The following is a 27,315-nucleotide window of genomic DNA, read 5'->3' on the forward strand; positions in this document are numbered from 1 at the left end:
TAGTCTATGAATGATCTGTGTAGGGGAGGGGCAAGGCATAATATTCCTAGTATTATTTTTTCATTATTTTTCTCTGCAGTTATATCCTGTGGATTACTTTCATAATTTCATAACTCCATGCTGTAATTACTTATCAGTAGACGTGGTGGCATGGTCTTGTAAAAGCCCAGCACTCGGTTTGACAGATGATGTGAGGGGAGTGTTGACAGCTGAAGGGGCCCTTCTCAGTGAGGGTGGGGCTTCTGCGATTGTGCGTTCAACACAAGCTCCAATCAACCTTGGTATGCACAACTTTCAGATATATATTCCCACACAGTTGACAGTCCAATAATAATATTAAAAACCAGCTCTGTCAGCTTAAGAGTTTTTTTTTTTTTTAAACATTGTAAAAAAAAAAAAAAAAGGTTTTGTGTGAATTTTGAAAGGTATCGTTGGTCCCTGGCACAGCCTCAGTAAAACAAAGCTTCATTTAGAGTTCTTTGATTGTATGTATTATTCATCAGGAACGGGAGGACCAGGTAACCATTAGGCCTTTGTGGCAGCCACTTCAGAGAAAAATAGGGGTGAGCGCTTTATAAATCTCTCTGTCATAATTTTCAAAGATGTGTTTGCCAGCCCAGCCAACACTGCAATGTGATGAATGGCTGACATTGAAGTGTACTTTGTTTCTGTTGCTTGTGAAAATATTTGAACATGTATGTTTGTTATAAAGGACGCACCTGGTCCTGATAAAATGAACAGGGGGACAGGGAGGGGAGCTGTACTTTTTTTTTTTTTGGTACATAGCAGCATTCCATACCTTAACCGTTTCTTTCCTGTATTGTATAAGTGGGAAAACCTTACATTGGGCTTTACATCCTGAGTTTGAGGTTATTGCTGTAGATTCCTTTAACAGTATCCATACAAAAATAGTTTAATAGCCATAAAAAAGAACTATCATTTTATTTATTTTTATTTCTCTATGTTTAAAGTGTTTTATAATAATATTGATGGTTCCCCTATTGACCAATGTGGACTAATGCTTATCAACATCTATGACACCAGTGTCAGTGTTAACAAAATTAAATTATATTTTTTAATTTTATACCATATGGTGTTAGTTTGCTGTAATTTTAAACAGGCATGGTAAATTTATCATGAGGCGAAAGTTTAATGGATTAGAGCCACTGCCCCTAGAAATGTTTACCAATAACCACAGCAAGTTTGTCATTGGTATTATTGGAGCTGGTTGTGAGTGATTACCTGCGATTTACAGAGGGTTGTTAGTCATCCATTTGATATGTGTGAATGTTTCCTTTAAGGAGACTGTAGCAGTTAGCCGTAGTTACAGTTGTTCACAGCTGTTTTTTCAGAAGTGAGAGCCTTCTATGATAGACATGACTGGTGCATTTGAGGGAATGAAGTGGGGGTTGTACCGATTTGCTGTGTCCAAGGTTTGTTTGTCATATATATTTCTCAGTTTTTTAAACATTCTCAAGAATGTTCATTCTTGTAAAAAGCAAGCAGAGGTCTTTTTATTCTGTTCTTTAGAAATGTGCTGCATTCACAGAAATAAACCGTATCTTTTGCAGTTATAGCACAAATCAAGGTGACACTCTCCTGCTTTGCCACATTAAGCGAAAGAATTCCATTGGTATTATGCTTAACAGTATCTTCCCAAATTTTTTGTAGGAATTTATACAATTAACTCTTTCTTAGGGGGCCTTGTTTTGAATCGAAAGAAACCGTTATTCATAAGTTGAATGCAGGGGTGGACTGGGACCAAAAGGGGGGTGACTGCTGGTGAAGTCTGGGTCCCAGTAAAGTGCGGTCCGGGGGGGGGGAGGGGGTGTTTGCCAAAGTGTACATCTCTATTAATCGCTCTAACACTTACCTTTTGCCAAAGGAGTTTGGCAGTGGGTTGCACACTGTGCACTCCACCCACACCCCCTACGCAACTGATTGATGTCGAGTCTCACGTTACCCTGCACACTTCTACACATTTTGTTAGCCAACTCTTCTCATTCGACATGTGTTTTCAATCTGAAGAGAAGTTCAAGCTCGTATTTTAAAGATTTTGTTGATAGGTTTGAAGGCATGTTAGCTAGGGCACTATTTAGGGAAAAAAGGTGGTTTTATTTTAGGAAAGGCATTTATAATCTGACACCCACTGCTTCAGTGTTACAAAAAAAAAAGGTTATAGAGTAACCCTTTGCAGACTAATTTTGCCTTAACCTACCGAAATGCAGTGAAATGTCATTAGGGAATAGAAGAGACATGTTAGACATGGTTAGTGTACACAGGCACACAAGCAGGGTGATGCATCTGCTTTTTTTTTTTTTTTTTAAGGTTTGGGATTTTGAGGGGGATTTGGAGGTTTCCTGTCTTGTGCAAATAATCATGTGATGTTTTCTGTTTAAGGTGAAGGGTGCCACTAATGACCCATGGCACACTGTGGCCAGGTGGCAGGCCTCTCTCCATCTCCCTCTTCAGTCCTGCCTGACCTTGGTCAAAGAGGCTTTTAAGGAGTCCTTAAATACAAACTGTGCAATACAAACCACTCGGCTCCCTCTTTCTTAAATGTTTGAGAAGCAGAAGGTTAAATCATGTCTGGATAGTTCTCTCCCTCCGATTACTTAAATGTAGGCAAGTACTTGACCACAAATGGGGACACGTAAGCCCTGATTTCACTGGCTAAGGTTCGGTGCAGGTAAACCTTTTTCAAATAGATCTGCAGTCCGACAGATGTAATTGCTATTTTTATTTTATGTATTTATTTTGTATTATATATTTTAATAGTAAAAAGTATTTTTAGTACATACCTTACAGTACAGTTACTTTGGATGACTGTAGTTAGGCATTACAATATCGAACTCTCATTAGAATGAGGCGTAGCCCAGAATCTCTTTGACATCAGATTTATTATTTTCTGTGCTTTGTTTATTTTAAGATTGTTAATGGATCAAAATATAATATGGTCTATTATTCAATATTTGATGTACAAAAGGATTTTCATGTGATGTAAACATACATGCTCAACTCATATCTTCTGTCTTAAATGTATGCTTCTGTAAAATTGAGTAGAGTGAACGCGAACAAAACAACCCTTTTGTTCTCTATACAGTTCAGTGAATGCGATTTGAAATGTTCGGTTCTCTAAATGTTAACTATACCACACAGATATTTCTCACTTGAGAGTGCCGTTTTCCTTGTCCCAGATCTGTGCAGTATCCACTGCACTACTATAGCCTTATCCCATAATTTTGGAATAAATCATGGTTCTATCCACTGAATGGACTGTATTCCATATTTACAATTGCATTAACTTAACATTTAAAATCTGTTCTGTGGGATTACTCTTTTCTTAAGTCTACATCTGGTAGTTGATAGGCATGATAATTTGGCTGCTTTGAGGACTGGTACTTTGTGGCCAAAAGGCTGAAGTATTTAAGAGGGTAGTGCACAGGAAATAAAAAAAAAATAATAATAAAAAAAAAAATATATATATATATAATATATATTATATTATATTATAAGATCAAAGAGGGTACATGCACAAAAAAGGTATCACAATGAGGTGCTTGACAAAAAGGAACAAAAAACTATTGATTAAATGTCTCAAAACAAAGCAAGAATGTTCCAAACTGCCAGCAGTCCAGTATGATACAAATGGCTAGTGTGGGACTGAAAGTGTTATTAATATTTTCCAATATAATAAAGTACGTTTTACTTTACCTGGTTTCACGTGAAAAGATGCAGAAATTCCCCTCGGGGGAGTTTGCGTTCAGAGTTATTGTAGGAGCTGAAAGGCCTGTGTATTTGAAATGTGTCAGACATGCAGCAGAAAAGCACCTACAAATAGACTCAGCATGTGTCCTCCGCTTGCCCCAGTTCCACTTTGTTTCCTGGGTTGGTGATGATAAACTTCCCTGGTGACCTCTGGTAGTTCTCATTAAAACTACCTGACCCCTGGCCCCCTGCCCCTCTCGGACCTCTACTCCATTATCCTGCACCACTTTGGTTGTCCCTTATTGGCATCTCTTGACAAAGGGTCTAATTTGTATTGCGCCTGGACATTAATGTAATTGAAGAGCATTTGACATCAGTGCAATTTGAGAAATATTTGCTCCATTGATTCCACAGCCCCTAAACTGCCCCCAGCTCCCCCTCCATTGTCTCTCAAAATCGTTCACAACTGTATTCTGCCTGTTTTGTTATAGAGTGGGCCATGTTGTTTATTATTGTAGTTTGAGGTAATGTAGAGCGAAAACTGAGAAGGCAAGCAGATAATCCAAGCTGTGGTGATATGCTTCAAGCTTTGGTTTCGGTATAAGCTAATTTATTTTAATTGTATAGTTTAGTAGTCAGTCTCAAGCTGTAAACAGGCTAGACTGTCCTTTCTCTCTTCCTGTGTCTTAAATTAAGCAATAAAGAAGGCTTCACCAAAATGTTAAATAGTGAAAATGTAACATACAGACTGAGAACCTTTTACTTGCTGTGAATCCACTGCGATCAGACCTATCAGTTCCTCTCTCCTCTGAGGTTGAAAGCTTGAAGCAATTTATTACATCAAAAGCACAAAGGTGTTAATTTTGCCCTTTAAAACAAATATATATATATATATATTTTTTTTTTATTGTAACCACTTGTAGTCATGGATATTCTTTATGTAAAGAGCAGGTTTTCAATGTGTTTTTTTAATTTTTTTAATTTATTTTATAAAGGTGAGAGGTTATTTATTATTAATCATGCTAAGAACTCTGCGACCTTTTCTAACCGGTTCAGTGCCTCTGATGCATCTCCCGCCACTATTATTAATCATTGTGCTCTTTGACAAAATCGGTTGCTTTTGAAAACAAATTTAATTTGTCAGTCTTTCCTCTGTAATGATGGCATAAGCCTTTCAGTTGCCTTTTATACTAGAGTTGAGGCATTCAGCTGGTTTGTCTCACTTTGCCAGGTTATTCTCAAAGCTTTGACGGGTCACATTTTTGCCTCATGACTCTGCCTCTATAAATACAGACATTCCCAGCTGGTTACAAGCTTTTTTGTTCCAGTCTCATTGAAGACTTAGTCACCCTTCTGCCTTGTAAAACTAAAAGTTCCAAATCTATCTTTGTGATTTGAGACCAAGGGTTATCCCTGGGGCACAATAATGATAAAAGCAACTAGATAAGACTTTTTCATCCAACAGGGAGAATTCAGCTTTATGCATATTCTCTTTATATTTCAAACAGATAAGACTTTGCGTTCTCTTTTTAAAGTCTGGTTTCTGATTTGCATTGCAGATTTAGTATTTCATAGATTTAGAACTTAAATCTCCTCCTTATTTGGATAGCATGCCATATGTACTATTCTCCTCCTAGCAAAATCCAGAATTAAATTTGTGATGTATATAAAAAAAAAAATGTACATAAGAATAGATAGGCCCGAGATGCACATGGTCTACTGGGTTTCAATCATTAACTGTCAGGAGTAAGAACTAAACCTTTTCACCTCCCTCAATATTTGCATGACAATAATTCAAATTTTTATGATTCTACCAAGGAGAGTTCTTGCCTTGGCATGAAATGGATTAGTTATTATATAAAGCATTAAATCTAAAAGAAGGACCCATAATGGAATATTCTTCAATATCAGAAGTTAAAATGGAAATGGTATTGACAGCAAAATGTAACATTCGTGCATTTAATTTCTTTTCTGTTGGAGATCAAACTTTTAATTCTTAAATCTTTATGTATATGGCTGTCAGATATATGCAGCTTGACTGCTTTCTCTCAAATACATCAATACAATTTCCTTTCAGAGCTAAGTAAGGACTACTTTTTGGGCCTAAAGTAGGAACCCAGTAGAGCATCAACAAATGTTTGCTGGCTCTTGGCTTGTGAATTGTTCCCCATATGTACCAGATCACTAATGTGTCTTGAAACATATCTTACTTGATGTGTAAATATTGTCTGATGTCTGTCCACAGGTTTCTCCCACCTGCCCGGCGGCCTGTACCCCAGCCCCTACATTCCTCTTGGGCACATGGAGCACCCTAGTAGCGGGAGCCCCCTGCTCGCCCAGCTCGGACAGCACGGGCTCTTTGACTCCCAGAAAGGTCAGTGCTTATTTTCCTCCAGGACCTTTGATCACTCTGCTACTCACATCGAAATGAGCAAGATTGTCCATTTCTGATCTTTTCTTGTACTATAATGGCTATGTAATTAGTAATGTCACTACATATATAGCTACTTTTTAATGTATCCATCAACAAATCTATGAACAGCATACAAACATTAAGAAACACGGCAACCTTTTTGCTGGTTACAAGTTACTTTGCCAAAGTGTTGACAGTATTAGAATGATCCTATTTATTTACTACATACACTGTATGGCCACTGCAGCTAAATAAACTGTTACTTCTCCTCTTTTACATCTCTGTTCCTCTTACTTTTCTTCCATATCAGTGTAAGTTGACCCCAAGTGTTTCCATTTGAATTGCATATGCAGTATCCACTATTGATTGTAAGCTATCCAGCCTTTAGTTTAACATTTTAAAACTCGCCAGATGGCAGTCTTATTTATTTCTGTTTAGCTTATACCCTTTTAAAGTATTTAATTACTGAAGTTGCTTAATTGACTACAGCTGATATTAAAGAGGCTTCAAACGAAGAGTTGTTGTCGATCCCTCCCACTCCCAACAGCGTGAGCGAGCATGGTTTTATGCCCTTGCGTTGTGGACACTCAAAACACCTCCTACAGTTCAGCTAATGAACAGGGGAGGAGCGTGTTTCAAGAAAAGTGCTCTCTCATTGAAAATAACTGGAGCGTGTGATGTTGCTCAAACATATGTTTTCACTGGTCAATAGAACAGATGGAGGTCTACTGCTATCTTTTTTATTATTATTATTGTATTGATTTTCCTCCACACGTTTAATTACTTTATCTTTTATTAGGCCTATACCCTCCATGAAGGCAGCTGCTGTATATTGACAGTACATTCTGTGTGTATGTGCTTATTTCTGTGTGGGATTATGTCAGGGAAGATGTCATTACACAATGTGATTTTTCAATACCTTCATGCCTAGCACCTCACCGCGAGCCCAAACATTGTTATTCATCATAAAACTTGAATAAAATGCTATTGTAAGTTATTAAACTTGCTTCAACTTCAGTTGAGCTGAATCAAAAGAACATCTATGTGGTATTGGCAGTGGTTTCCACACAACAGCACTTCAAGCTTGTTGGTTTCAGTGATTTTTATTGTGGAGATGTACTGTAACACTGCAAGGAGGGTGGAGACTGATAAATGAGAACGAGAGAGGGGTGAGTGGACCCTGGGCATAAATTCTTTGCACTGGTCTGTCCGCAGGAGTGCTTGTTCTGTGAACCGTTCCACTTGGCTTTCTTGTATTTATTGATTCTTTTAATTTTTCACACAGAGGGCTTCTACCTAGCAGGCCATGCAGGACAGTCGGCCTTGCATCCTCAGTCTACCATCTCCAGGACTGCAGGCAGCCACACACCCAGCTCCCTTACCCGTGAGAAGGATGTTGTTTCCCATCACAAGAACTCAAAGGACTCCCACAAAGAGTCAGGCAGGGAGAAATTTGGCAGGACTGATCTTGGCCAGGCCCTTCTGCGGAAGGAGAGGGAGAGACCTAAAGAGGAGCAGAGGCCAAGGAGCGTGGTGGACCTCACCCAGGATGCTAAAATGGAAAGCGAGAGAAAGTTTGAGCGGCCTTTCAAGAGTGCGGAGCATGCATCACCTTTCTTTCACGAGCATTTGCCTGGCCTGGCCAGCGCAGAGCCAAAGTCTAAGAACCCTTTACAGACCTCCTCTCTGAGTAACTGCAACAGTGGGGGCAATAGCACCTCTCTGAGGTACGCCGGTACAGAGCAGGACAGGTGTGCCAAGGACCTCAGCCAGCATGATGAGAACATGCGGCCGGGGGTGCCCGTCCACACGGACAAATTGAAAAAATGTGACACAGTTGTGACATCAGTTGGCACTTTACATGTTTCTTGTAGTTGTCCTTCCCCTCACAGTAACTCCTCACAACTCCCTCCTAGAATGGTATCTTCTAGCACATTCCCTCCTTCTCACCATACTCCCTCCAGCTTGTACCCTCTCTACCCAACCACCAGGGAGCCGGGAAGGGAACACAAAGTGATTGCACCCACCTTTGTGCCTTCTGTTGAGGTTTATGATGAGAGAAATGGGCCAATCCAAATAGCTTCACAGGCTCGGGACAACAAAAACGACAAAAACAGGGAGAAAGAGGGCAATCGATTAGGATCGTTACAAGGCACCAGTGAAAGGACTCCGCTAGACCCTGCACGGCCACCTCATGCACAAGAGTCGCCATTGCATGGTGACACTAAGAGGATGGAAATGTTAAGGGAAGAGGGTTCTGTTATTAGGTCAAATTCTATGGCAATGAAAAGATCTACATCCTCAGATTTATTAATGAGCAAAGCAGGGCACAGCCTGGACACTAGGGACTTAGTCTTAACCAGCGCCACTTCCAAAGATATGATTAAAATGGGTCTGGAGGCTGACTCTCGCAGTCAAGAACGTGAGAGGATTCAAAGGGCATCGTTGAGAGACACGGGGAAAATCTACAGTGGAATAGATCCTTCCAGAATCCACATGGAACAGCACCAGCTCAAGAGTTCAGCGCCTACAGAGCCCAAATGGAAACCTTTTGAAATGGGTAACTATGCCACCAGCCAGATGGCAGCCCTTGTTGCACACCATGGGCATGGGAATAGAGGGGAGGAGGACAGTAAGAAGATCTTCCTTGACCCCTCTGGACTGCAGCGGCCTGGCGTTGGTGGTGGCTCCAGAGGCAGCTCGGAGGTCCTGCACCCAGTGACGCATGGGGAAGTTTCTGCCATGCAGAGCCTGATTAAATACAGTGGGAGTTTTGTCAAGGAATCCACCGCTAGGCCCAACAGTGGGATCAAGAGTCCTTTTGGTGGCCTTGGACACATGAAGCTGGAAGCTAATCAACCTGGGGCATCCAAAATTCAGCACCTCCCACCCCAGCAACCTGGGAAGCAGCTGAAGAGAGACCCAGAAAGACCCGAGAGTGCAAAGTCCTTTGGCAGGGAGAGTATCGGCTCCCAGGGGGAGGTGGAAGTGAGGCATCCCCCAGTTGGGATCGCAGTGGCTGTAGCCCGCCAGAAGGACAGCACTAATAAACTCAGCTCCAGCCTGACAGACCGGGATCGTACAGTTCCTATTGGCAGCGTCAAAGGTAAGGAATAGTCACTCGATATTGCCCTCGTAGTCAGGAGACATTTATTGTCTATCATAAATAAAGAAATGTGCATTTTCTCTTACAATGTACCTTATTTAGGAGCTTGTGTTTTTTTTTTTTTTTTTTTCAATTTGCGATTTGTGTTGGCACTTCTTCTGTAAACTGCACAAGCAGGTCCCTTTGTTCTACACACAGTCAAGAGTTGCTCTTGAGTTTCACCTTTGCACTACAGTAGCCACGTCACGTGAGCACCCTGGTTTCCCACCAGACATGCCTGCCATATTTAAAAAAACAAAAAAAAACTTGATTGGCAACACCATGAGAGTGGAGAAATGGGAACACATTCCATTCCTTTTCTTCCCTCGAAGCAGCTGTGCAGTCATTCATCAGCCGAGACATCATGTGGGACGCACAGCCCAAACCTTTGTCTGTGAAGTTCGCTGTTGCTAGGGCCTCCTTGGCCCACAGTAGGCCCTGCCAGCATAGGGGAACAGTTTGTTAAGCCTTTCACTGACTAAGACACTGCCTGCCTGCATTAAATGTAATTTACTGAGCAGAACTAAAAGCTGCAAACAAGGACTGAATTCTAATAGGCCTTCGGGTTTGTTGCTAAGCAATAGAATCAGCCTTTGGGAGAGAGCGAGAAAAAGCATTAATTTATTTCCTCCCTTGTGCCAGGAGATTGTAGTAATAACATTAGCCTGCTTGTGCTGAGAGGAGAATGTTTGAATTTACAGAGTATTTAAAAAATAGAAAGCAGGCTTTAGATGACTAATCTGTAGTGTTTGTGAAGTAAAATGCTGGTATTTAGGACTTGGTCTCCGTAACCTAGGAAACGGGCCTGAACCTTTCGTCTAAGCATACATGATTTAGATCTGTATGCTCTCCCTGCCCCTTCTAAGATAAACAGAGACAGAATCTCTCTTCCCTGAGAAATGACAAACCTCCCTGTGTGTGTTGCTGCTGTGTACGCTGAAAGGTTAAATAAACTGATAATAAACAGATTTCTCCACGGCCCCCAGAATGTCTCCGACTTCTTGTTAGAGTAGAGAACTTTGAAGGAATTGTGTTCTACTTAAAAAAGGGGTTGACACAGCATGCGGCAGGATTTGGATAATGTAGGTTAGCCTATATATCAACTTCTGTTGCTACAACTGTTTAATGTTCCAATAAGGATTCTTTTCATCGTGCTCATAAGGTGTCAGCTTTCGTTATGTGTATCAGGGGTGTGTTCTCCAGGCAGCTGTCTATTTGACATCTCTCACAGCTACCACAGAAACCCCCTTCACCTAACCTATGCTGTGATGGAAATGTCAGTAGCTGCTGTCTCTCTCTAGCATCTGTGAATGACCACAGGCAGACGGACATCAGCCTGAGGCATTCCTCTGCTGTGCCAAATGGAAGCTGCCATTTTGATATATGTACTAGTCCGAATGTGTGAATCACATACAGGCTTGTTCCTTAAATAGTAGTATCGACACATAAACACACTAGAAAAGCATGCTTCCTTCTGGGTTTGAATTGGCTTAGCTGTCTGTTATAACCTAGTTAAACTGCCTTCAGACTAGATTTAATTAGCATTCTTGCTATATTTGTTATGTTTTGCATTTAATGATATTTTTTGATAACTTGCACCTTAAAAGTGTCCCTTTTGCCTTTAGTGCTGTAACAACTGCAGCTATTTTTAAATTCACAGGTTTTAATGTTTAATCAAACGCACAGGCTTTTCACATGTTTTGAAAATTACATATATTTTATATGATCTGGAATTACAATTGAAATTATTGACATTCCAGGTATGGTATGCTGTACAGTTCAGATTAAAAAATGCATCAAATTGCTCCTCCACTACAAAAATGCAAAGCTGTGCACTTGTTTTGGGGTCGTCTTGTTGGCATGTAGTGTGACAGCTAGGTGGGGCTGAGGTGCTTTGAATCAAGGTTCAGTGTTTTATATATTTTTTCAAAAGAATTAAACTGCTTCTGCATACAAGTATGAGGCAAAATAAGAAATGTGGGCATGATATCTGCAAACCTTTCAGATTACATCTATCTAGCTATCTATCTATCTATCTATTATGTATTTTCAGATGAAAAATCTCTGGAAAAGAAAGTGGATTGTTAAAATAATACAATATTTTCCCATTCTTGTTTTTAAAATTCAAAATGGATTGCAACCTGTTAACACGTTTTAACATCTGACATTCAGAAGATTGGATTGAATATATTTGCTGCTAGACTATTTTCATCTGTTATGTTCTCTCTACATTGCATTCTAAAAAGCCAGTGGCTCGAAGATTTTCAAACATTTCATGTAGACAGATGGATTTATACTCGCTGTCAAAAAGAGTGCTTTGTTTGTTGATGACATCTACTACATCTTTAACAGTTTTGAAGACTAGTTATATGAAAATAAATCTTTTGGGGAATAAAACACAAAACAAGAAGTATAACTTTGCCAGCATGTGAATTCTGAGAAAGTTGTAAATCAAACGGTACCTCTGTGCTGTGGGTTACAGTTCAAGTTATATATGGCTATTCCTTGGCGCTTGAAGTCACACTGCGATGTTAAAGTTTTCAACCTATGACTTTAATAGTGTGAGGAAACACTATGCTCAATACCAACCCCTCACTCCCTACTCAGGCTCAGGCCGTCCAGAGGAGGATCGAGGAGATGAGCGCAGCCGTCACCGTGACGACCGTCTCCTGGCAGGCCGTTTGGAACGAGAGCAGGAGAAGCTTCTCCGGTGAGTGCAGGGCTCTGGGCCTGCGTTTTGCATTCATTATTGTTTTGCAGTCATTAACGAGATGAGACAATTTTATAATGATGCGCTTAAAAGCAGGCCTGTGAAAGCAACACAATTAAGGGGCTAGAAAGAGAACACGGCTTCGAACAAACTGTTCAGTAAAACACTGTGGAAAAGCTGGAGGCCCTGACCTTTTTATTTATTTAGATCATTTATTCATGTATTTAGTTATTTTAATTTTACACCCCAGGTCATGAGGAGTGTTGTGAAAGAGTTTTATTGAGATGTATCCTTGTTTTTGTTTTTTGTTTTTTTTCCTTTTTCTGTTCCTGCTCTGTAAATAAATAACATTTTCGATTTGTAATGATTTCAATGTTATTTCTGCTTCTGAATTCAAATACAACAAACCCATACATTTTTAAGCTTTATGTCTTGAGTAATCTCTTTTTTTAAATATGTTTTTAACCAGTTCCAGTTGTTTTATCATTGCTCATAGATTTTGAAATTCTTTGCAACCTGCAGTGTTTTTCTGAAAGGAATACATCTTGGTGTCAATGTCATGTTAGCCTACATCATCGAATGATGTGCATCGATAACTTTTGGCCAGACACAACCAGAGGCTGCTTTGGATGGTATACAAATAAAAACTAAGGGAATTCATGTAATTACTATTACATTTGTGTCATTATTAATTACATGTAGGAATGTATCTAATAATGAAACTGTTTCCCCAGCACATTATTTCAGCATCTCTTTAAAATGTACTTCTTAACAATGGAACAAGGCTTTTTAGCGCAAAGAAAGAGGGAGGGATTGTTACTGTTGTGGTGTTGTCTTTATGATGTATTTTCATATTGTCTTGAGATGAAAGGAGTTTTTCTTTTTTATGTAAACACTAAAGTCTAGAGGTTTTTGATGTTGTCCTCCTTGGCCCTGAAGCCAGTTTGTTTGAGGGGCTTGTTGTCAGAACTGCACGCGTAGGAGGAACAATGAAGCCAGAACAAAAAGTCTATTCCCAATTTTCTCTGAAAGGTGTGGAACCACTGTGCTGTTAAGGGATTTATTTTTCCTGCCCTTGTGTGGAGCGCAGTGATAAGGGCTGATAAAAGGCGAGGATGTTTGTCCTTTGAAGGTTGCTTGTTATAAGAACTCACAGTTCCCATAACTAACACAGGCTGCTTTGGTGTGCACTACAGCAAGAGAAATCTGTCCTTCGCAGCATATAAACAAATCCCTCAACGCCTGCGGTGAGACTTAGTTTAGAAATGATTGGCCATTCTGAGAAGCTGGGAAGGGAAAGTGAAGGTTCACCACAACGATACGAGTCTTGTCAGAAAAGACCAAAATAAACACATTGATATATTTATATTTTTTGTTGTTGTGAAAAAAACAAATTGGCTGAAAAAATGGTTCCTGTGGTAGCAATAGTATAAGAAATATCTCTAAGGTAATGCTCTCTCCCTAATATTCTTGGCTATTTCTTGAAGATCTATTTGTTCAACTCTCCTGTCTCAGCGTGAATTCCTACACTGTACACATCTGTGTAGATATGTTTGTAAATGCTTTCCCAGCTCCAAGTGCTTGCTGGACTCATCGAGAGTAGAGAGAAAATAAAAATAAAAACCCATTCACCTCTACTGTGGAAATAGCTGGCTAATAAAATGACTGGCTATTTCTCAGCAGGACTCTACCTTTCCATTACCTCTCCGGTCTGCCATAGCACACAGTTTATAGTGAGGTGAATTCTAACTGCTGCTTCTTTGATAATAAGAATAATGTTTGGTTTTTGGTCTACAACTTAAAGATCTCTGCATACAGCTATAAAGGTTGCTGTTAACTGTCAAGTGCATTATGACCTCTGTTTGCTTTAATCGTGCCGTTTTTCCTGTAGTACAAATGCTGATATAGTGAAGCAAAAGTGAGAGAACCTGAGTGGATACTAGACAGGGCTGAAGTGTGAAGCACTTAGAGTGCATAGACACCTCTTAAAGCTTTAACTAGGTCTCCCTGCCTCACAACCTATAAACTGTTATCACCAACACTGTGCTGCATGACACAGCTGCTACAGAACACCTTGTGTTACTACAGTATCCACTGTTCAGCATACTATTGTGATCCTTGACCTCATGTATCTGGCACTGTTATACTCATGGTATAATGAAGCCTAATGCATTAGGTGCAAGGTGCAGCTTCCATATTTTGTCCTTTTTATGTATTAATTTAATTTAAACAAGCATTTCCCATTTCTAAAATCACCATCAGGTAGTGGCTTCTGCTGAGGAATAAATAATAAGACAAATAATAGCCATTTGTTCTTGAGTTCCAAAACTAAGGCTTCATACCAGTATTTTATACAAATATTTGAACAACTCTGTATGGGTTACATTCTATCCTCCATTCTCATTCAAACTTTGATTTTTGTATTCCAGAGAGAGTAAAGAGTTGGCGGATTATACACGGATTCACCCCCCTGTCGTATCCACTAGTGGCTTAAACCCTAATCTGATGGTGACTGGAGGCCCGACCCTGGCTGGCTCCGGGCGGTGGCCTGCTGACCCTGCCTCCCACCTGGCCTCCCACCCCTGGATGCCCCGCACTGGTAGCCCCTCCATGTGGCTCCCTGGCTCTCCCTATGGTAGGCTGGAAAATCCTATACCAGGAAAAGTGTTTAGGCTGTTTTGGTAGTTTGGAAACGGCTGTAAAGTGCAAAAACCTACTAAAACATCATGATGGAGCCCCACAAACAAATAGCTGAAGGCTTTTGTTCACCAAGTATCTGCTCAGTATAATGTGTTGCTCACAACAGGGGTTTGTTGAGTGATCTTCTAGTAATTCTTAGATCAGAATCGCCTGTCTGCTTACACTTAGATTTTATTGTTTAATTTTACTTGTAATTGAAATTCAAAGCCATACCTTTTCAATTAAAATACATGAATGTCATCTCAACAAAGTTCACTGAATAAAACGGTCAACCAGTTAAAATAGGCTGAATTAGGTCACAACTCACATTTTGTTGTTCTAGATTTCTTTAAGACAAGGCTATCAAGTGTTTTTATTCTTTTAATTACTTAGAGAAAAATAAAAAAGATGAGGGCAGAGTAGAGTTATTTCGTGTCCTGTGTGTTTTTTGGAAGTGACTACAGACAGAATCCAGTTTGAGAATTCGGTGATTTTGATTACAATCACAGTGTGGATTCCTGGCTGAAGTGAAACACAGTTAATTTCAAAGAATTAAAGCGCATGAAGAGCACAAGCAGCTCTAGGAATTTAGTTGCATATTAATGTTGCAAAAATAAGTGGTGACATTGCATTTAAAAAGCCCACATCATCAATGAAATGGCACTGTTTGAAAGTGAATGCACAAATAACACTCTCTCTCCTCTGCTTGTGAATAGGATTGAGTCACCCCTCACTCCACCAAGGACTTCCCCCTGGGTACCCACCAACCTTACCTGGGTCTATCCCGTCCCCCTACCAATTTGCTCGGGACCCTCAGTCTGGACAGCTGTTAGTTATCCCAACAGAGCACCTGCCACACTTTGGTATGGAACTTGTGTCTGTTCCTCTTGTCTTCAGCCTTCTTCCAGGCACCCCTCTTGTACATGTGCACGATACATCAGAACACTGTTCAGGGAATCAAATGCAGTCATCTTATCCGTTAAATCCCCTAATATACTGCATGTAGGAAATCTCCTAAACTTAAATAGATTTGAAGGGTCTTGATCTTTGATTATTCTCATCAATTCTCATGTCACTGGAGAGAAATAAAATAGGGGAAGAAATGGATCAACACAAAGCTTTAAAGACATCTTCCAAAGAAAGCTTTTCATTGCTTAACAATTAAACCTAAACAGCAGGGCAAAAAGCCTCTAGTCCTGTTGCTGGTTTTGTTTAGTTTTTCTGCCCTTTTTTAAGATGTATATCTGAACCCACTGCCTTCCAGGGAAAGCCCAGCTCAACCTGCTTCCATCCCACATGTCTTGCATCAGAGGTCGGCAATGTTTTTTGGGCAGAGTGCCAAAAGATGCTGGTGTGCAAAGTATACAATGTTATGGTTTCGTAAAATAAATGACAAACTGACTAAGTTTTCAGGTGTTACATAACCACCAAATTGCAACAGTAGGCCAGCGACAAATAAAACGGGAAACTGACCCGAACACCAACAAGGATTCTCAGCACTCACGGCAGTAAGGTTAATCACTTAATAAACATTAAACATTAGGTACCTACTTTATGTTCTGTATAAGTTTAAGGGTGATTTCTTTGAAATACTAAATGACATTACAAACATTGCAAATTACTTGAATTAACTAATACATAAAATAAAAACTATCAATTTCAAATAAATTACTTGTCTCATCTTGGTGACTTCCTTATCCCTGCTTCTGGGATATTTTAGGCTGGTAGTTTGTTGTCATTAGGTGCAAACAGGCCTCACAATGGTGGGTGGTAAGATGAATTCTTACTGGATTGAGAATTGTTTTCACAAATGAAAACCAATCTGTTCACAACGATAAGTAGAACCAAATTCTGACAACATGGCAAAAACTAAACATTTTAATGCAGGCATACAGCGATGGAAGGGAAGACTGACATTGCATGTTCTTGGGTTGCCAGTTTCTCTCATTTTCAAGCTCACTGCGCAGTAATGTGAACTGTGACACCCCAATATTTGAGCTATGGAAGTCAATCGGTTACATTTCGAATGCGCTGTTGCTCGTTGGCTGAAAATACAGAAGTTGTGTGACGTGTTGGTTGTGAAATGGTGTGAAATACTGGAAGTATGAGAAACCACACTTTAACTGCACAAGCTGCAAAAAACATGTTCCCCTTTAGCACGAATCCATTTCACTCCACGCTGGCTAAAACGTTCAAATTATTAATTCTATTTGCTTATGCTCGATATATAAGAGGAGTGGTACAGATCCGAACCCTCAGAGTTTCATATGTTTTTCAAAACCATATTTTGCTCTTATCCAGGTCTTAATCATGACTGCAGAACATATCACAGCATAATTGGTTTAGAGCAGGGATGGGTTGGATATATACAAAAAATACTTGAAATCCTATTAAATTACTGGAGATGATGAAAATCTTAAATAAACATAAATAGATAAATAATATTTTTATATTTAATGAAACCCCTTTGACTTGGTTAAGGTTTTTGAAAAGGGCTGACGTGCCAACAAAATCTCGTCGTGTGCCATATCTGGCACATGTGCCGGGGGTTGCCAACCCCCGTCTCGCACGAATAACTGATGAGCCCCTGTCACTGTGTGAAGACACATTTGCAGAACGTTAAGTTGACAAACTGCAATGCATTACACATTCTGAAAAGTGCAGTATTTCTCAGACTCCCAACTCTAGTGGGATTCTTGCTTCTCTGTGCCAGTCCATTCCTAAAGCAGTAATAGACCTTTAAAGTTATTTTCTGTTACAATTGTAGTGTTCACGATGCTAATGCTTTTTCCTCTCCTTTCTTTCCATCTCCTTTTCCATTGAATGTATAATAGCCGAGTTAATGGAGAGAGGGCCCCCTCTCTGGTCTGCGATGTACCCACCAACTGGCAGCTCACTCCAGCATGCCCACCAGCTCCAGTTACTGTCTCACCAGCAGCTCCTTCGCCAGCAGGAACTGTACATGATACAGCAACAAGCCGCCCAGGTCATGGAGCTCCAAAGAAGTGTCCAACTTGTGGTGAGTTAAATATTAATTTTTATTAATGTTCTTTGACTGTTTGGAATCACATAAAAAACAGACTGCAGTTGAAATGGCTATTACACTTCATTCACTCAAAGAGTTAGATGCATTAGTCTGACATGCATCTTCTGTAAATGGTGGGAAAAGGCACATGCATTCAGTTTTGCAGGTATTTCTTGTGATGTCGATCTAATCCTGCCCTGCTGGACCTATGAACAACACCATGTCTTTAAAACGTTCTGTCACTGTAAAGAGGGAGAAATGAATAAATCCCGATCTGTGCTTATCACTGTTCCCAGGAAAAAGACAGATGCTGAGAATGTTGCTATGGCAATGTTAGGATTTTTAAAGATTTTATGAAGTTGTTTTTAAAAATGGATGAACCACAAAAAACCATTGGCATAGAGCTTGCCTGGCTGTTGTGTATACTTTGGAGATCCATTTTCATATTTAATGCTTGGACAGGAAAAAGTGTCTTCACTGAACGCCCTAACGGCAGCCTTTTCTGCCAACAGGAGAGGTTAAAGGCAAGCGAACAACGGGCTGAACTGGAGGACAAAGCTGCGAAGAGAAGCAGCGAAGGTACCAAGCAGGGTCTCTCCTCCGCCCCTGCCCCGACTCTGCATTCCAGAAAGCCCCCGTCTCGCTCCCCAACACCCTCGACTTCCTATGGCAAAGCCCTGACACCCCTGCCTGTGACGCCGCTGTCCTCCCCTGTTGCCACCCTCAAGTCAGAGGTCCGACAGAAAACCGAGGATGCCCTTCCCCCACAGTCCTATTCCCATCCCTCCACTCCTGCCCCTCACCCACCCAGCCCCGCTCCTGCCTCCCCACCACCACCATCCCCGGTCCCTCCTAAGGAGGAAGCCATGGAGGACACGGAGAAGAAAGAACTAGATTTGCAGAAAGAGACTTCTGCACCTTTCCAGGCTTTATTTTCTGGTAAGAAGAATGATTTCCTTTCTTGTTGAAATTATATTCCTTTTTAATGAGTTTTAAAGTACAGGCAAAAATTTTGATATGGTATTTGGCAGTTAAAATATGTATTATTGGGAAGTCAAGCATTTCCCATGACATTCATCACTCCTGCTTCTATAATGTAAAATTCTATGTCTAGTTGTGGTTAGTGCTGCTTAGTGTTCCTTTCTACAAAATTACTAGCCTCTAAACCTGAAAAGGCTGCTAGTTTCTGTTTCAGATTTAATGTGTCCTCAGTCATTTGCCTGAAAATAGATGTTAAGGGAAAAAACACACACATTTTTAATATGTTGGTGTAGAGTTTAAATAGAATTGTATAATTGTGGTAAATGTGCTTGTGTATATGTAAGCGAGAGTACTGAGGGGATTTGCTCTTGAAGGGCTATATGGCTCATGAAACTTTCATAAAAGCCTCAGTGCTAAAGTATAAGCCCGCGATTAATCGTTTTGTCACTGTCACAGGGAGCTTTAGTCCATTGAAACTCACTGCTTCTTTGCATCAACTCTGGAAGCCCGTAACATTTACTTTCTGGATATGTTTTTGCAGAAGTCCCTCCAGGCTACCCCTACCAATCGATAACCGCCCAATTTGGCAGCCACTACCCCTACCTCCTCCAGCCAGCCGCTGCCTCTGATGCAGATGGGCTAGCCCCGGATGTGCCGTTGCCCGCAGACACCTCTGAACACCTGGCTACCTCCACCGATGTCAAACCCGTGCATCTGCGCTCTCCCGTCATGTTGGAACCTCTACAGGCCTCTCTGCGGGAGGAGACGATAGAGGACAGCACTGTGCTTAAACAAGAGCCGGGCCTAGAGGACAGCAAAGAGGGCCTGGGCACACAGAGCCTTGAAGAGCTCCACAACCGTTTGATCTTATCAGAACGTGCCAACCAAGCACTGGATTTGGCCAAAGAACAGGAGATTCAATCTACTGCTGTGGTAGCGCAGGAGGAAGAAGGCAATGAGGAGGAGGAGGAAGATGAGAAGAGGCAGGAGGTAGAACAAGAAGAAGAGTCCGTCCAAAGCAGTCAGGCTTCGTACCGAGAGGAGGATTCCACCCTAGAGATGCTTCCCAAATTAGAGTTTCATGAGGTCACAGCCTGCTCCCCCAGGTCTGATTTGGACAGCTCTATGACATACTCTGAACCCCCGATGGAGAAACAGGAAGTCCAACACCAAAGTGAGAACGTTTTACACACGAATGAAGTACACTATAAGTCCCAGGTGAATGAGGCCTTTGCTGAGCCTTTGGATATGAGAGAATCCCCATCTGAAGATTTGTCTTTCCAGCAGGATGCCTTACCTCCACAGCTGTCTTCAATGGACACACTAGCCATCATGCCAGAAGACCCTATGGCAGGAATGATTGCCTTAGTGGCAGCAACAGAGTTGCCCCAGGCAACTTCCTTGACTGCCCTGAATGATACCTTGACCGCCGTCCTCACAAGCTCTACGGCCTTCTCCCCTCTGGAGGCAACTGCGCTCCAGGGCATCGCCCTGCTGAGTGAGATCGCAGAACTGGAGCTGGAGAGACGTAAGAATGAGATTCAATGTAAGTGTTTTTCAGTTCAAACCGAGTTTAGTTCAAATGGTTTTCCACATGCACAGTACATATCTAGTCCACCATCACCGCCTGACAACAGCTGAATATACAACCACTTAGGCCCATGGAGACACCCCTGTCCACCTATTCCTTCAATAAAGTGAGGGATTAGAATGGCATGAAATAGTACAGCTGTCTGCTATTTGATGGAAAGACATTTGAAAAAATAGAGCTCATAGAATACATTCACTATGCATATTAATGTAACATTTGCTGTCCGTTTTTAGGTATGATTCAAGATGGTTTGGAAAGCCTTCTGGTTGCTGGCAGGCAAGTGTTAATGGAGGCACTGGACTGTAAACCCACAGTTACCATCCGACTCCCACGAGAACTCAACCCCAACAAGAAGTATAGCTGGATGCAGAAGAAAGATGAGCCTGTAAGCAATATGAGTTTGTTACAGCATATGTCGTTTTGAAGTTGTTGGTTTTTTTTCCCCCCTCTTTGCATATATGCATGCAAGCTGCATGTTGTCAAAGTTGATTTCTTTTGAAGGGTTTGCAGACGGATTTCCAAGTCCTTTTTGTCAAGGCCCTTCAACTGCAGTATGATTGGCACAGACGTCTCTTCAAACAGACTGTCTTATGTGTTTTGTAATAGTAAAGTGTTTTAAGCGTGTAATTAGCACAGTTTAATTTGCATGCTTTCCAGGGTTTGCCCAGACAGTCCATTAAAAATGTAATGTTTCTCTTGAATTCTGATACTAAAAATACTTTTTTCTTTTTTTTACTTTAATTAAAATTCAGTGGGTGATGTGCACAGAATTTGATGTGGATTAAACTCTGGCATTTTGCTGAACTTGAGGTTCACACTGTGAACTATGAGCTAATGTATCCAGTAGTATGTGAAAATTATTTTTGGGGGCTTTCTCAGTTGCCTCAATGCCTCAACTGCTCCTACGCACAGTATTTTAATAAAGTCTAAAACCATTTGTCTAAATCTAGCTGTGTTGCAGAGTGCTCTCTTGATTTTCATTGTTTGCTTCCTTCAACTCGGAAAGCAATTAGTGTGACCCCAAAGTTGTTGAAAGGGATATGGAGAATTTAGGCCACACTTCTTTCCTGACTTCTTTATTAAACTGACCGAAGCCTCAGTGATGGATAGAAGGGTCTCTGCAGTGTGACGTTGAAGGATAAACTATTTCTCCTTTCAATTTCAACTGCAGTTGTTCTCCAGCAAGTCGGCTATGGACGGGATGGATGCGATGGAGCTTGAGTACCGTGTGAGACTGGCCGAGTTGCAGCGGAGATACAAAGACAAACAGAGGGAGCTGGTGAGACTGCAGAAACGCAGGGATGCAGAGTGAGTGTCCACTACACTGATGATTGACAACTACTGTCAAAATCTGCTTAACACTGGCCTGATTTTGGGCTTCTTTCTTTCACATTCTTTAAGAACTGGCTTTTCCAAAATAGGGGAATGTATCATGGCCCCCATTCACCACAGCTGAATATAAAAATAGCACACTTGCAGAAGAATAAAATGCATGCACCCACCCACCCACAAAGTCTAATTTAAATCTAAACCTATAAGATGCACCATTCTCTTTTAGAGGGTAACTAGATGTGCAAGTAGTATATTCTTATTGAAAATGACAGTTGTGAGACACATGATTTATAGAAATCCTTCCTAATGATTGAAGTCCTTGCTTTGGCTTGCAATGCAGTGAGAAGCGCGAAGAGAAGTGCAGAAGTCTGGCCAGGAGGGGTCCTGGGAGGCCGAGGAAGAGGAAGCATGGGCTCTGTGCACTCTCTCCGCCGGCTGGAAAACTTGACGTTAAGTGTGGAAAGTAAGAGCACAGTCAAAGCCAGTATAGTGAATTTGAAAAGTAAAAGATGCCAAAATAAAATTGATTTTAAGTGATTTGTGGTGAGGGAAATGTCAAAAGGGGAGACTCCTTGGGCAATCTTATTTTTGTGTCTTCATTTGGTTCACATTTCAAAGAAACTGAAACATTCTGCAGGGCTAGAAAGTGAATGGACCTATTGACTGGATCATTTCTCTTTCTCGTCATGTGAGCTGTGATGAATAGTAAGAAAATAGTTTTGGGCTGATTTTTCCATTTTTCTTTTTGGATCCTCCAATGATTTCCAGGAAATTCAAAACTGAAAATTCCCACTAATATCAACTGAATGTAAAGGCAACAACTAAAATGTTGGAGGCTTATTAAAACCTTCCAGTCCAAGTCCAGCCATAAATGTTTGTTGCGAAAGGGCAGGATTGCTGAAAATGAAATGTCTTTCCTCTTCTCTCCTCAGGCTGGGCAGGAGCCTCCTGTTGTCTGAAGACTCAGAGACAGGTGAGGGAGTGAGAAAGCGTTTTCGGGGGCTGAACACTGAAGAAGATGAAGTCCTGGAAAGCAGGCTCATGAAAATGAAAAGGAAAAGCAAAAGCTGGATTGACCAGGAGGCGTCCTCAAGCTACTCTCAAGAGGTTATTCTTTAAATCTGTGGCCTATTTTCTGTATTGAAAGTATATAATATATGTGAATAATATATTCCAAATGGATTTTCTTGGATTCTTAAGCTCAAAATTGATTTTCTACAATCTTACAAATGTACTATGTTCCCTCACAGGTGCAGATAAAGAGTAAGAAAAAAAGGAGAGTGAGTGAGCAGGAGCAGTTAGCCACCAAACTGGATAAGACCTTGTCTCTCACCAAACTCAGTAAACTCAACAAGTCCCCTTTTAAGTTTGTAGATGGCTCCTCAGGGAAATCAAGAAACAGCTCTGGGAGTTGCAACATGCACATGATGCTCCACGACTTGGAGATGAAAAGCCGGGAAGGAAAGAAAAATCTCTCCAAAGGCCTTGGCATCTTGCAAAAACCATCAAAAGGAGGTAAACTCAAAATGGCGACCAAAACAAAGAACATGGAACCTGGGATGAAGGGGAAAGGTCAGATGAAGTCATACTCACCTGCACGCTCGGAGGTCAGCAGTTACTCATACAGTAAGTGAGATCTCTAAGTTATTTGTTTGTGTGTGATCGCTGTTTCACAACGTAAACGCATTGATTTTCGCAGCTCCAACAATGTTAGGTCTCTTTTAGTAGGAATCCCCCCTCTTCTGTTTTTCTGATGAATATAGATATCCACCAGAAAATGCCAAGAACAGTCAAAATGTATTTGCCCATAACTTTTTTGGTGTATGAAAAAGATTAAATGAGAAATTTATTTTTAAGGTAGAGTGTGATTGATATCCGAAACCTGGGATATTAAATGTATTTATTTCTGCTTGTAACTGCTTAGAGTTACAACCTCAATAGAGCACCTCTGTAATGAACTGGGGCAATGAATCTGGAATAGAAATTATGGGCCAATGTCTCTCGCTATACTAAAAGATACAGGACTTACAGGACCGATTAAATGCATTCAGCACAGCTGTAATCTGCTGTTTGTTTGTTGTCTCGGTATGTTTTGTAATCACTGTAGTGAAGTGTCAGTGTTCTGGCTTGTAGAAGTGAGTAAAAGTCAGCCTCCCATTGCTGTGAGTGAATCTGATGGGATTATTACCACATATCACTATATAAACTCCATATTTAGTTTGATCTTTCAGTCTCAATGCATCTGCTCCAAAGGTAATGGCCATGCTACTACTAGTGTTAAAGAGGAAAAGGAAAACTTTCATTGTATAGATCTGCTGGAAGCCCAGTGACCGTTTCTAACCTACTGACGTTGACACCCCTGCCTCTGAAACAGATACAGACTCGGAGGATGAGGAATCCATGAAGGAGGGATGGCTGCCACGGTCAGTTCTGGGTCTTTCAGGAGCCAAAGCCAGGGGTCCCAGCCTATATGGCTCAGTTTCCCAGAAGAGCCGACAATCGTCCAAGAGGGGCTCGGTGTCAGGAACTCTCAGATCTCAACAGGCACTCAAGAAAAAACACAAGCACTTTGCTTTACTTCTGCAGGAGGCAGAGGCCAGGTCTTCCTTCAGTGATTCCTCGGAGGACTCGTTTGACCAAGGTTACTAGACCAAAACCTCAATCCGTTCAGAAAAAAAAAGATGGTAGTCCCCTACACCCCCACCCTTCCAAAAAAAATAAAGGTGGTGGTGTCAATCTTAAGTGGCCATCTTTGATTCTGGCAGCGTAGCCTGCCTTCTCTCTCTCTCTCTCTCTCTCTCTGTATTATTGTGAATAATATTATTGGCTCCTTTTAGAGTCCCCTTTTTTATTTCTTATTTTTCAATTTAAATTTTTGTTTCTTTTGTTTAATTTTTTTCAGTTTTTAATTTTAATTTGTTTCCTTGCTTGGCCTTGTTCAGAGGCGTCAGTGGAATTGTAAATTGGAAAATGTTGTGTGGGTGTGTGAAGAGCTTGTTCTTTGTACTGCGGTTTGGTACTGAGCTTTATTAAACATGTTGATTTAATTTTTAACTAAAAAACAAAACAAAAACCCAGTGTGCTTTGTCTCTCTTGCTGTGTCTCCTATTAGGTTATTAGGTCGCTTCACTTCATTCCCAAATGCAGTTTACTGCTCTGTTATTCAAATATCCCTTTTTTTCTTTTTTTTTTTCTTTTTTTTGGTCAGTCATTTGAAAATTCTAGCTCATAAAGGTTTCCAGCTCAAAACTGAATGCTGTTTTAGTATTGGGCAAACCACATGCATTGTTTCGACACTGACGCTGGCCTTTTAGAGTTTATTTGAAAGAAATACCAGGGGTTAAAATGAACGATTAACCTTTTCTTTTTAGTTTAATAATTTTAAGTATACACACCAGTGGTAGAAAAGCTAGCACTGGTGCTAGGCAAGAGTTAAATTTGATGCATCGTTCTGGGCACTGCTTGCTAAAGACTAATACATTTAACACAACTTCTATACCAAATTCACTACAGTAGATCATTTCCCTTTTTCATATGAAATGGAAATTACTTAGGGAGAAGCTCAGTGGTGTTTAATAAAAAAAATATTTTTACTTTTAAAATCCACACACAACAAGCTTCTGAAAACAGAAGTTTGCATGTAGCATGGCTCTTGGTATGGCAGCCACTTTGGAAATGTCACCTACTAATGATGACTTACAGCTTGAGTGAGGTCACTGAAGTGGGCATACTAAAATGGTGCAGATATTGATGAAAGAGTAATCTGGGTGTTAAAGCAGTTCAGTATCCTTATCGGGTGATGGGCGTTGTTCTGTTAGGCTTAGGGCACCTTTGTGGAAAGTGCTCAGTTAAAAGGAAACCGCTTTGAATGAATAATTAATTATAATTATTATTTTGCTTATCTTGTTGTTCAACTACACAGAATGCTTTGTTAAATAGAAGGGATATTTGGACAATAGGGTACCTAATGGCTTTCCCTGTTTACTAAACAAATGAATAACCTAGCTTTTCTAGATTGCTCGCTTTCTCCCTGCAGCTGCTTGGCCACCCCTCCACCTCTGACCCCCTTCTCCTACCCATGATGCTTTTGAATGTATGTATCGGTCTATGCATTTGCTCATCCTGCTGCAAAAAAAAGAAGCAAAGCGATTGGCTGGGAGTAAGGCAGACAGCTGCGCAGCGCTGAGGTCACTTTCCATGTCACCTGAGCCATGAACATTGTTCTGTAGGTAGGATGATATCACGCTTTCTTGATGTGATCTTTTGAATTTAACATACTACTAATTTTGTTTCTCCTTTTTTTTTCCATAGTTTCGAGAAACCAAACCAAAAAAAATTAATGCGAACCCAAAAACCTCACAGACCATATATCTCCACAGAGCCTTTGAATGCAACATGTTTTGTATCTTAACACATTTAGTTTTCCTTTTCTTTTCAAATTTAACCTTGCCGATGTGTCAGAAATGCCATGGTTATTTCTTTGAACGAGTCAGTCGAAATCGCTTGTTTGGGTGGATAAAGTCAGCAATTTTCCTACAAATGGCTTAATCCATGTTTAAGCAGGGAGGTGTATAACTACTATAGCTATACCCAAGTCTTATTCTAGTCTCCTTGTCCTCTACATGTCTTCTCTTTATAAATCCCCCCCTGTATTTTAGTTATTTACAAGTCTTTATATTGTATTGAGAATATGCTAACTAGTATCCTTATCATTTCATGACAGTAACATGGTGTACTGGTCAGACGTTCTGTTTCAATAAATGTGCTTTACTTCTCTTTAGAGGATATGAAAGTGACTTTTTCAAATTAAATTCCTTAATAGCAATAGACTAAAACTTCAAGGATAGATATTTTGACATAAGACAATGTTTTTTACTATCAATCTTATTTAAAAAATGTGAGGCATCCATATATATTAAGGTAAACTGAGAGAGATCATTCCAAAGCTTTTATGTTATGAAGTCTTTGAACTAAATGCTCTGTGAAATATGGTAATTTTGCTTTGTTTAACTTCATAACAACCAGCCCATAAGGTTTCAATATGTTGATGATCTGCACCAAGACAAGGGCATTATCACACGTTTTTATTAAAGTAAAAATACCAATTTCCAATTGTAAATGACAAGCGTAAAGTGTTTGGGTATGAGTGGGTATCAGTGCAGGAAAAAATATGTGCAATATTTTAATATGAGAGACTCTTATTTGCTCCTTTAAGGATGATCCCATTTCATTTACTGGGATTTAAAAAAACATTTACTCTTCCTTTAGATTATTTTTTATATGAACAAGGGGTAGACATTCATTTTTGATAAACAAAATAAACATGTATAACTTTCAAATTTTATTTTGGGTTCAGTATTCTCATAGGTTTTCAATAGATTGGTACCACATGGTGTGAATTTGTGCATGTTACAGATGTGGAGGTTAAACACTTGAACATCACCACTGGTGTTTTATTGTGGGCCAGTAATTGGGCACTTTTACATTTCTAAAACAGACAAAGTGCTTCAATATGTCAAAAACAAAATAGAAAATAACCATTTGGAAGAATATTAAGGATTTTTTTCTGCATTGTAGACAGTCCCTTAAATCTCAGCCGTCCCTATGCTGTCACTTCTTTGATCCCTTAAGGTCTATCAGTTGAAGTGTCATTGGCAATTTAAACCATGCTTTGGTATAATCTGCTGTAGACCTTAACTCAAATTACAAATATAGTTTTATAAAAGTGCAA

General features: G+C 40.3%; 1 protein-coding gene across 3 annotated transcripts in view; it reads left to right on the plus strand.

Moving 5' to 3' along the window:
* The window catches only part of tnrc18 (trinucleotide repeat containing 18), an 82,847-nt gene that overhangs the window by 27,672 nt on the left and 27,860 nt on the right, over nt 1-27,315 (plus strand). For all 3 annotated transcript variants that reach the window (XM_066689269.1, XM_066689270.1, XM_066689271.1), the window contains exons 4-17: nt 5,954-6,082; nt 7,407-9,227; nt 11,874-11,976; nt 14,406-14,611; nt 15,372-15,518; nt 17,490-17,674; nt 18,193-18,619; nt 19,203-20,207; nt 20,486-20,637; nt 21,424-21,560; nt 21,925-22,047; nt 22,517-22,691; nt 22,835-23,210; nt 23,959-24,225. In XM_066689269.1, coding sequence (XP_066545366.1) covers nt 5,954-6,082; nt 7,407-9,227; nt 11,874-11,976; nt 14,406-14,611; nt 15,372-15,518; nt 17,490-17,674; nt 18,193-18,619; nt 19,203-20,207; nt 20,486-20,637; nt 21,424-21,560; nt 21,925-22,047; nt 22,517-22,691; nt 22,835-23,210; nt 23,959-24,225 — 5,253 coding nt within the window. The remainder of the gene's footprint in view (nt 1-5,953; nt 6,083-7,406; nt 9,228-11,873; nt 11,977-14,405; nt 14,612-15,371; nt 15,519-17,489; nt 17,675-18,192; nt 18,620-19,202; nt 20,208-20,485; nt 20,638-21,423; nt 21,561-21,924; nt 22,048-22,516; nt 22,692-22,834; nt 23,211-23,958; nt 24,226-27,315) is intronic.

Source organism: Amia ocellicauda, chromosome 17 (genome assembly GCF_036373705.1).
Source record: "Amia ocellicauda isolate fAmiCal2 chromosome 17, fAmiCal2.hap1, whole genome shotgun sequence".
In the NCBI taxonomy this organism is placed as follows: domain Eukaryota; kingdom Metazoa; phylum Chordata; class Actinopteri; order Amiiformes; family Amiidae; genus Amia; species Amia ocellicauda.